Source organism: Saccoglossus kowalevskii, chromosome 8 (genome assembly GCF_978046115.1).
Source record: "Saccoglossus kowalevskii chromosome 8, keSacKowa6.1, whole genome shotgun sequence".
Lineage (NCBI taxonomy): Eukaryota > Metazoa > Hemichordata > Enteropneusta > Harrimaniidae > Saccoglossus > Saccoglossus kowalevskii.
Genome location: NC_140648.1, coordinates 19,462,341 through 19,474,376, shown reverse-complemented (window position 1 = coordinate 19,474,376; position 12,036 = coordinate 19,462,341). Strand labels below are relative to the sequence as shown.

The 12,036-nt window shown below is 35.6% G+C and overlaps 1 protein-coding gene across 1 annotated transcript in view; it reads right to left on the bottom strand.

Annotated features, from left to right (window-relative positions):
- Positions 1–955: 955 nt before the first annotated feature.
- The window catches only part of LOC100369660 (glutamate receptor ionotropic, NMDA 2A-like), a 29,562-nt gene continuing 18,481 nt past the window's right edge, over positions 956–12,036 (bottom strand). The window contains exons 4-11 of the mRNA XM_085502310.1: positions 8,187–8,491; positions 6,811–6,936; positions 6,232–6,452; positions 5,488–5,648; positions 4,934–5,115; positions 4,137–4,369; positions 2,921–3,060; positions 956–2,648 (exon numbers count right to left, since the gene is read on the bottom strand). Coding sequence (XP_085358436.1) covers positions 2,411–2,648; positions 2,921–3,060; positions 4,137–4,369; positions 4,934–5,115; positions 5,488–5,648; positions 6,232–6,452; positions 6,811–6,936; positions 8,187–8,491 — 1,606 coding nt within the window. The 3' untranslated portion in view covers positions 956–2,410. The remainder of the gene's footprint in view (positions 2,649–2,920; positions 3,061–4,136; positions 4,370–4,933; positions 5,116–5,487; positions 5,649–6,231; positions 6,453–6,810; positions 6,937–8,186; positions 8,492–12,036) is intronic.

The following is a 12,036-nucleotide window of genomic DNA, read 5'->3' as shown; positions in this document are numbered from 1 at the left end:
GCTATGGGACAGCAGCAGATCCCATTATTTTTTTTGAAACTAGATGTTCCAATATACGCGTACACTGAAAGCATACTGTTAACGACACAGTGATACGCGCGCGCTTGGAACCGTAAAATTACATATTCTTATAATAAAACTAACTTTTTGTTGATTAAGTGTTAAACTGATCTGAAACAGAATTACTTCGGACTCACCTGTGCGATTATTTGAATGTCTGTTTGAAATTGGATACAGAGTTATGACATATATGATGCAGTAGTTTGCGCTGTTATGTTTTTAACTTTCGCAAACTGTCATGTTTTCAGGCAAACCAAACATCAGCTAGAAGAATCTCAATTACACAAAATATTCATATGTCGGTTAGTGGCCATAAACTGCTGAAAAAACAACATTTGTACACATCATGGTCGACGTTTTAACGTGCGTATTGATAAAAAGGTTTAGACCACATAGTCCGTATTTGACACGAGTGTGGGAATGTGGGAGTGTCATGTTTTACCGTAGAATCAAAGGGACCACAACGTTTATGATGAAATGCAATATTATATGCTCTGTATATTCTCAGCACACTTATTTTTGTATAGTTTGATTATACATCCTCCGTCCACATCCTCGTTTCCTGTGTGGATGTGCTAAAAAAGACCCGTGGTTTGTGTTTTGTATGTGCAATATTAATGTAGAATTACCATCTGCATGCACTATAACAATATTTTGGTGACTACATTGTTAACTAGTATGTGGTTCTCGTTTCGCAATTTGTGAAAAAATGTTTTATTTCACTCAAAAGACAACTTTACTCAATCACCATAATAATGTATTTATGTAAATGTGGGCTTACATATGCGCATGTCCATTACAGACTATCTTTAATTTTCTTAAATATTTAAACCCACTGCAAATATTGTAGCCATTTAGTTTCGTCATATCAAAGTCAATATAGAATAGCCGCATATTTTTCTTACATAATGTTTATTGTTTAAAAAAAAATGATTGGAATACGATGTGACAAGTTCAAGAGAAATATTTCATACGGAAGACTAAAACATTTAAACACATTCCTTCATTAATTGAAAATAAAGGAATCTGAATTTCCTGCATGATTTAACTCAGGATGAAACACCCACCCTAAATGGTTTTGCTAATTGATTGTGAGTAGGCGGACATAAAATGAAAATAATAGTTTAATGTGTAAAACTAGCACTGTTTCTATATGTTTAAATGACTATACATAACATCAAATACATTAATTGATTATGTTCTGTCAGAAACAGACAATATGAAACATTCATGCAAATTAATGCAATTGATTCATGTTATATTGGCACAGTTATGCACACTCTAGAAGAATAGTTTAAAAACATTTTTGTCTTATTCGGTATTATTCCTAGAAAGGGATTTTCATTTTTATATAAACAAAATCGGAAAAATGCACCTCACCCAGTTGAGGAATTTGAAGCTAAATATGAGGTTACCTCCACATATCACTTGTTACGAGAAGCTGGTTGATACGAGCGATGTCTTATGCTAGTAATATATGCGCAATGAATTACGAAGAGAGTATCAACACAGCTTTACGAATAAGTGTTACCCGACCTCCACTTACGACTAATATGATAATGTATGCTAATTAGGCGTGACTTTTGGGGCGCCGATGGCCGAGCAATGATAGTTATGGACGCTGATGGTTTTCAAAATCTGCAGAGATATTATTCTAAGTTTTGTTATTCAGTATGAAATTTGCATAACGCAACAACAAAAACTGGTCCGTCGCACGAATTGGTTATCGACGCGTACTGTTTTAGCACTCACAGACTGATGACGTTTATCGTGGATTTAGTGCTAATAATAGGTCATTACTGTATGAACCATGGTCATGCGATAAAGGGCAATATTTCAACCGGTGGGATTTGTCTAATACATATTCTAACTAGTGGAACTAATTGGAGGAATATAAATATGCGTCTCGCTTTCGTTCCTCCCATTTTGCATAAACATGTTTTAACAGTTTTTTTCTCCTGGTGAATTCATATAAAGTTACACTTTTTCTCTTACTGATTCGACCGATCCGATTGTACGTATAACTTTTTAAAACATTTAAAAAATACACTGGAACTGATATGTTGCACCAATCAACAAGAAGTCGTGAAAGTTGATTTCGATGCAGTATGTTTGTTTTTGAAATTAACGCATAATCAATTGCATGAAATCAAATTTTTTTGTCTTGTTCATAATATGTTTATTTAGGTGTCCCAGTGATGGCGGTCTTCGCTGATCTTTGTAATTAGTCCAATGACAATTTATAGGTACTCCTTATCGATGTCTTTGGATTTAATCTTCTTTCATATAACTCGGCACTATACTCACACAGGTAAGACGTGATTAGCAACACATCTCCATACAATTGACGTCATACTGAACTTTCCATGATTTCATGTAATTTGTCTAAATGGTCCAGGTTATCGAAACTTTTACAGAAATTGCGCTCCGACGTTTCGGAGTCTGTATCCGAGTCCGAAGTGAAGTGCCCTTTGGTATAATTATCATTTTCTTGCTGAGAGAGTGGTATCCATAACGACTTCAACTCGTTGGTCCGTTCGTTGCTCAGTACTTTCGGTTTGTTTGAGTAGTTGGTATGTCCGTTGCGTCTGAAAGCAGAGATATGAAAAATGCAGCAGTTAGCATCCAATGCAACGCAACTAAACTGTAGCCTTATCCGAATTTAGAACAACTATTTCGATTTCATAAATTTACTTTATTGACAACAGGGGCGGACTACTCGTCTCCCGCAATATTAGGCACTAAACGCCCGTGTAAGTCATATATTAAGGACTGTCGCATATTTTCATATCTCATTATTATTAAGTTATAACAAAACACACGTCTTAAAGTTACTCATGCAACCAAACTGTATACTTACGACATCCAAACCATATTTTCTAATTCGCCGAGGCGATCCAGAGCCGCGTCGAGTTCTTGGCTAACTTGCCTGCAAGACCAGTTTCTACACGAACATTGCTCACTTTTCGAAACAGGAGTATACATACTTCGCGCCATAGCCTGTTCAATAAATTAAACATATACCAATTTGTGTGCGATACAGAAGAATATAAGTGTATGTAAAGCATCAGCACACATACAACCTTAGACCAGATTTCCCATAGTAATCGATATCAACTCAATTTTGTTACATTTTTTCGCACAGCCAGTTGAATATTATTCCGGCAGGATGTTATTTAATTACAACGCAACTTACATGTACATACATGACAGACAATCTTGTAAACATTGCCTAGGGAGCCTTCCTGATTGTTATACAATTAAGATACTATTTCCAAGTTAGCGAAATAGAGGAGAACAACTATAACATGTACGTGTGTGCAAAGAACACTTATTAAATAAATTCGGTAATGTATAACGTCGTTATGAAACAATATTATTGCAAGTGTACTTGTCGACCATTTTCATTTATTTTGCAAAATATATCTAATAATAGAATTCTATTGTAATTATTGTTCAATGTAGATAGTTGAAAATATCGCAGCTCAATTTATTTATAAAAATGCTGGTATTATGCAAAACATGACTGCGCCAAACCTATAATAGTGATCGCATGCAATTAAGCCTTGGAAAATACCTAATTCAGTTAGTTTGCGTTGAAGACAATGATAATAATGATAATTATTGCTTTATATTGTTTAGATAATTCTTGAATTTCACCAGATGTACTGTAAAATCGTAAATACTGTGATATTCATTATTCGTGGCAAACAATATTCATTGAAAAACACCAATTTAACAACATCGAATAAGAACAATCGGAAATGTTGCTATGTCACCCAACACACTCTATGTGTTCAAAAAAAAAATACAGCTAAATATAAATTATTTTTTGCAAGGTCGATTTAAAGAATTTTTTATGACGTGACACTTTTATTTATGTGGCGTGCTATGTCCTATTGTAGTAAACTTGTTTGAAAAGTATTCTATAGAGGTAATTTAAACTAACAATGCAGTGTGTGCTCGCTTTTAACTATATCAGCAGTGTTATCAAACAATGAGAAGAGAAGGACATATGGCAACCGAACCATATCAAAATATACTCTGTACGTACACTATTATATATATGTGCTCACCTCGGAAACAACAGCAACCAGTTCTTTTTTCGCGAACCTTTTGGTAAAATAACCCTTTAAAAACTTAAAGAAGAGGTGTTCCCCGAAGAATACCAGGATGCTCACGGCAGTTCCTCCTAATAGCAACAGAAATACTCCCGAGGAGTGCTCAATTCCTAAGGGTTGCCTTGAATTTTCATTTTTCCCTTCACACATACTGGTTAACCATTTTTCAACAAGTGTCTGTAAAAAGCCTGTGAATAACGAAGCAAAGGTCAGTATTACTACAAGCCTAATATGTACCTCAATAAAATTTATCTAACGTGTTTGCTTGAGATGAGCGTACTATTAAGAGAGCGAGAGCATAACTCAAAATATTGACTAGTAATATTGAGCGCAATGAGTTTTGTGACATAAAATCCATTTGATATAATGTAAATTTTTATAATTAAAAATGTTGTAATTTTATGCCACCTGATATAACAATACAGGATGGGTCATCCCATGTCATTTAATGATATGACACAAATATATTATGCAAATTGTGTCATTTGAAAATACAAGCACTACAGTCAGGTGACCCAATTGTTTTGTACATTTTAAAAGTTATAATGACATAAATCTATACTCAGTGTGAGAGTTTGTAGGAGAAGAATTACTTATACTATATACTTATATTTATATATTTATATATTTATATAAGTATATACTTATATACTAAATACTTATACTTATACTCATTGAAACTTTTCTTTAATTGTTATTAAGCTTTATCGTAGATAATCGCATAGTCTGAAAAAAGGTCAACCGATTCTTACCACTATCAGTATATTTAATTATTTTTTCATTGATTTTATGCGTCCAGTGGGATCCTTTGGTAAGAGCAATTGTATAACCGGTTTCCCCGACAGTTTTACCAACTACTTTCAAAGAACAGTCTTGGTCTTTTGCCGCAAGGTCACGTAATGCCGCCTCATCGTATATGAAAGCATCGACTTTCCTGAAAAAAAAATAACAACAGAAAGAAACAGGCTGTGATTCTATCAAAGTAAATGATATAAAATTACAGCTGCACAAAGTGGTGTACTTTGCCAAGAAAAGATATAATTAGTTAGTTATAGAATGCAAACCTTTGTGGTAGATTGAATCAGCTTTCTACTATTTTCTACTACTACATGGTGGAACAAAGGCAAACCTTTTACATTGAATTAGCAGGATAAGACTGAATGAGACATTACATACTGAGACATTTACGCATGTAAGACATAGATTTTGGATCTTTTTAATAACAATCTACCAGATGTATGAATACATTATTTACCAACAAATTCCGTGCCACGTTACATAATTTATTTAAAATTGTACCACTTACCCATGTTTTACAGCCGCCACCGCATCTTCTGCAAGTTCTAAGTTGTAAGGATCCATGTGTTCTTGCATTTTCGTATTCACTTTCTTAATGTACTGCTCAACACTGGTTGACTTAATAGTGCCGAACTTAAGAGGGTTGCTGTACTGGTTTGGTTTTTGAAGCTGTTGAAACAATGTACAGTGAACAAGTATTTTTCAATGGGTCAGCTCTTTCGATAATAGAATGAAACGTTTAGTGCGTATGATAGTAGAGGAATTAATGGATTTAAGGAAACAATGAGATTCATGTGCACTTCACTGCCTTAGGTTCTGTCATTGTCAATATTCTCTAAATATCAATGGGCCTTAGACAAAAATGGCCGCTAAGATCTCGTTAAGAACGAAAGAACCACGAGACTTGCTTTTGTCTCACAACTATCCATTGTCACCACGTCGATTGTGTTCCTCTAATCTATGTAACTTTTTTATTTTAAACAATTCATGCGATAGTGGGGGGGGGGGAGGGAATAAACACAAATTGAGACGCAAAGCCAAGTCATCCAACTCTATTGCTATTGAAACGAGATACGGATGGCTATTTGTGTATATGGTCATACCACAGGTGTGTGTACAAGTCACAAATACCACGGCATCTTAAAAACGAAAGCTAATACGATTGACTCATGCATATCTTCTGCATCGTAACATAATTTTCTCATCCAGTGTTTATGTACAGTTTATATTTTTTTATATTTAAGCCCTTTACCTTAGGATCAAGAAACCCGTCCACCATATCCGTTGGCGCTTCTCTGATCATGTGGGCGACAAGGTTTGCAGTGTACATGGCGATGAAGATGAGTGAAAAACACCCCCACATGTTCGTCATAAATTTGGCAGTGTAGCTCCTGGGAGGCTTCAGTGGAACTGTGTTGTTGAATAAAAGTCCCCAGACAATCCACAGAGAACTTCCGAAGGTGAACTTGGTAACTGTGGACAGAGATGCATTCAGTTTGGATTAACGTTGGCAGAATAACACTCACGTGGGAGCTCATATCACTATGCTGAGTATAGTTGAGTTCAAATAGGTCAGTGGTATACATCGTTTATTCCAATTTGCATCCTCCATGTCAAATCGAAAAATGTATATACTCCCACTGTGCGATGCGATATATTTTGAATGATATCGACCATCCAAAAATACCCATAGTTCATCAATTATTGAACACGTTGTTTGGAGTGATACAATATACATCCACATTGCGTGGTGACATTGTGCGATTTGTGATTCAAGTAACGTATTCACAAACACATTTTCAATTATTTTCATACAAGACCACGCACTTACTTCGAGGACCGGTGAGACTTCTGTCGTATCCACCGGGACTGAAACACTCAAATACAAAGATGGCTAATGCTACTACTTGTACGATGCCGACTGTCAGTAGAAGCCATACACTGTAATCAAATGGCGCTGTAGATAGGTAACAAAATACATCGATGTTAGATAAGATTCTAGTTATTCTGTTAAGCGCGCAATGTTTTATTTTTTGATGGGTAAGCTGATAAACCACAAAGCAATCTATGCGGACGACTTTCTTGAAAAAAAAACAATATGTAAGGTACCGTTATCCCGTGGGCAACCAAGCAAATAAATACAACCAAAACTGTGTCAACAGAACTATTTACCCAGCCTTGATTAACACAAGATCAGTCATCATTATTTATAGTAACGTGATTTCCCAAAAGAACACGTTTCAATAAATAATTGGACTTTGCTAAATAATACAAATTGTCAGACGAACAGCTACTAACAACAATTCCAAGTAGTATGTGGTTTAAGCATCAAGGTCAAGGTAATAACCTGAATAAAAAATTGTGCTAATTACATGTGTGGATCACTATGGTATGTTTAACTATTTACGCAGCGGCATCTTCGTTTATTCTGTGAAGATTCCACCGCCTTGTTTGAAGTGAAACAACAATTACCTACGAGCATATTTTACAGTAGTCACATACATGCATATAGTGATACGATTACAGACTACACAGCTAGTAAATCGGAAAAAAAACTCAATGAGACACACAAACAAATATGGCCATATTGAGAAAACATTACAGTATATGATTGAATAATCATATAATTCGCCTCAGTAACTATTGACTACAATCGATTTCACAACACATACAATGAAATCAAACCCACTTGTTGTTTTCTCTTCACACGCCAATTCAAAGAGTTTGCAAATATAGACCACTTAGTTGGTTACACCCTTTTGACATAACAAGCCACTAAATTCATTATCTCTAACATATTCATAGCGTTTTTAAAGATATTATATTACTTAGAAATGGTGTTTGAACAGTTCTTACACGCAAATGATTTAGGGGAGTTAGATATATACCACCAATCAAAGTGCTGACTAGTAAATATTGAAATCTTGGCACGGGATTTTATTTTCAAATAGTGTTCTATTTTCTCCCGTTGTAGCGTCAAATGTACCGAATACCGTGGTTCCAAAGCTAAACGGAACAATGGACAAAATGGCAGGAGAACATAGAAAACTATCACATGATCCAACATAAGTATATTTGCTTTCTCGAATTTAGCGACCATTTATGTCTAAAGTCTATTGATATCGTTGTTCATGTTAAACCAATTTTAAAGCAGGGAATTGATGTATGTCACGTAACATAGCGAGTGAATTTTTTTTGCAGACTTACCAAGAAATGCGTCAGATGGGACCATTCCTTCTTCCCTTTTGGCTAAAACACTAATTCCAGATTTCATGAAGGTCACAGATGTATCGATGACACTGGACCTCGCCGCCGTGTCGAGAAGCGACGCTATGGCTGCGTCTGCATTGCCTTTTAATATATCACCAACCATTCCGTTCCACGTGCCATTCTCGTTGGCACCAAACTTGAGATCTTCGACCACGTAAAGGTCGAAAATAAAACCAATGTCTCGACTCAGACGAAGAAGCAGGTCTACACAAAAGCCTATGCAGCATCTATAGTAATGCTCACTGCAATTAAAAAATACAAGTTCAGTGTTCACGGCATAACCTACTGTATGCTTAATTGTTGTTCATAAGGCAAAGTCTTTGCATTATTGATGTGTGTAAAAGTCACTTGCAGTATAAAGTGTATCGTTTAAACCAGCATTCCATAGAAAACCAGTGTTATTTAATGCAAGAGTACAACACAGGAGATCTAAAAGCATTCCAGTAAATTCGACATTCATATTTTCTCAATTTAAGAGATTAAATAAGATTATTCTCATCCTTGTAAATGTTACACCAATCGGTTTCCAAGTGGAGTCGCCAACCCTGTTGACTGGTTTACGTGACACCATGAATAGCATAGTACATCTAAAACTGCATTTAACAGTACGTTGGGTGTTACGCAATCAGTAACCTAAGTGCGACAACTCAATACATCTTGTAACTTTTTTTGATTGGATCATTCGAAAAAGCACTCCAAAAATCGCAATTACCGTATAACAAGTCAATTACATAATTATTTCGATCAGGGTAAATCATTTTGGCGAACCCCTCAAAACAAGCAAACTGTGAGCACAATCAAGTCACGTTTCGACTTTCTGAAGATAACTAATGTGCTCAGATGGATCAGCGATCAATCTAATCACAGAAACCTCCTGCGTATACAAACAGAAGGCTCAATTCCCTCTGGAAAATGCATACATTTCCACAGACAATGCCGTAAATAGACTAATGTCATAAAAGAGCCAGAAGGCTTGCATTTGAAATCACTGAAGATTCAAAAATGTATGCTATAAGCGGATTCTCAGCAAATCGATTCACCGAGAATGTTTTTTTCTTTCTTTTTTTGCGTCATTAGCACATACGCCAGACTCATATTCAGCAGTGAAGGGAGTTTGGGGGCAGATGTTAATGGCAAAGATATGCAATGATTGTCGCTGTTATGCGGATAACTCGAGTGATTAAAGTTACTAGATATATGGATTATTCAGGATGGTCTAATTTGAAGATGTATACAACAGTATTAGTGAAAGCTGGTTTCTTTTTTTAACAATATTCAATCAATCACAGAATATTTTAGTATCAAATTGTGACTATGCATCAATATTTACATTGACACTAAACCAACAAATGTATTGCAATATATAAGTTACATTATATGGTGCCAATTTGTGAAGTTCCAATTTTGTGAAAGTTTTTTCAAATATTTGAAATTCATAAATAAACAAATATATGTATATATTTGTGGCACTGATATATACGATTGCGTGGACCCGTAATGTAGCTTATTCAATGCTGGTCGGCCCCTCAAACATTTCCTAGAGACTGTACTGGAAAATCGATTACACGCTAAACTGGTGTAGGCTGTCACTCACAACAGACGACATCATGTTCTGGCTTTAGGCATGCACTATTTATACGTACTATAAATGTTTATACATTACTAGACACATCTGTAAATTATATAGTTGCTGATATCTTTACACCCTGAAGCTGATTTTGAACTCACAGTAGTGTTCGGTGCGATACGTCAACATTAGAAATATCGTGCATTACTTGGTTAATATTGAGTTCAGAGCCAGAACAGCACAGTGTGTAGTGTAATTTCTTCGTAGCAGAAACGTCTTAACATGAACATAAACATATACTTGTAAAAGGGATTAGTATACTTTATACATGATTCTTGGTACGGGAATTGTGACCCGAGGTTGTGCGGTGGAAAAAGTATTAGTCGTACGACTTAAAAAGCTGTACTCAATCCAGCGTGTTTAATAATTCTATATCATATATAATGATGAAAAACTAGACTAAGTTGTTATTTGTTTATTTCAATAATTATCTCATATTTGCCGTTTCCAGAAATTATGATAATGCGGCGCAATGTGGAATGTACATACTTAAGACGCGGGATTGAGTTCCTGCCATAATTCACGGTCTAAAATTATTGGCGGAATAATCTCTTGATTGCAACTCAATCTCAGATATTAATATAAATGTTTTTCTATAATCGTCGCTAGTGACTGATGTTGTGCTAGTTCGATTCAAACTACGTTTACATATTTATTATTTCAGAGTTTAAGAGGTTTAGCTCTGATAACGATAGGTATCGATAACCGACCGGAACAATTTGGGAAGAGTGTGATGTAATTCTAAATATGGTTATCTGGCTCGACATTTTAATTCTTAATGGGCGGCTCGTTTGATCTGGAATTTACAGGATGATGTGAGACATCAGTACAATGTATTTTGTAGTAATTTCAGTTAAACCATTGGGTAGTAGTTTCATGTATAGCATTCTCTACATTGCAGACTGTGTGCCATGTCTTTCAACATGGATTGCATGAATAATTACTGAATTAGTGTAAAAGGGTCCCGCCGCCAATCTCAGTTGCACGGGATTACTGAGTTATTTTTCATAAGCGACAAATATCCGACATTTTGAGTTTAAAACTTTTTCCTGTGGCTAGTAGAGCTGAACAAACAAACGCCGATTCGTAGGATGGCCAAAACACTACAACCTGCACAGAACACATAGCATTACAACGCGTAAGCGACGCCCGAATCGTTTGACATAATAATTCAAACTAACCGAAATTCGTCAAAAACAAAAGAAGGGTATTTTCAGTTATACATTGTCCATCTGAAAATAACGCGATCTGATATCATTTTACCGCGATATTCAGGTTCGAATGGATACCAACCAACGCAAATACTCATACACATATAACCGGTGATTACTTTATTATACTGACGTCTTTATTTATTTATCAAGTCTAGGCAAGTTCTTTGCCCCTGTATCCTTCGATGTATACACACTTCACTTATATTAAATATATTTCCCTGCCATAAGGTAAGTGTAATTAACTTGAGAGAATAAACGAGATGACCGAGTAGTAAAAAATTGGCTTGTGCTTAAGGGATTTATTGCGTCATCAAACTGTCATTTTCATGCTCATGCAAATGATGGGGCAGTGAATATTATCGCGACAACAAAGGAAAATATCCTAAAATTCCAGAGTTATGGAATTTAACTGTCAATCCATTCAGTTGCACATTCGCGTAATTGCAGTGTTATTAAGTACAATCATGGTTATAACTGGGACACTTTGATGTATGCTTCACGGACTTTCATGTTGATGTTACACAGTAGGCTACTCAACGCGATTGAACTATTGCATTACATAACAGTTCGTACATAATATTTTAGTCATTGCACTCATTGGAGAATTGCACCAAATGTCAAAAGCATCATACTAACTACAGCCAGTGAACAAATAATACCATTGATCCGTTGCGGGCGTCGCCATGTTGAAGGCAATAGCTTAGTACGATATTGACCCCGATGTTTTTATACATCCGATATCGCGTAATAAATTAATATTTATTATGTATTTCCTTCTGGTAGAAACCTGGTCCCTTCTAAACAATCATCTTCTCATACCATGCGTAACCTGAACGTCATCAAATGTGAGTGTATAAATAACAAACTATGATCTGGTACCAATTCATCGTAATCTGCTGATTTTTCCAAGGTCGCACGGACGCACGCGCAAAATAATTCAGGGAGC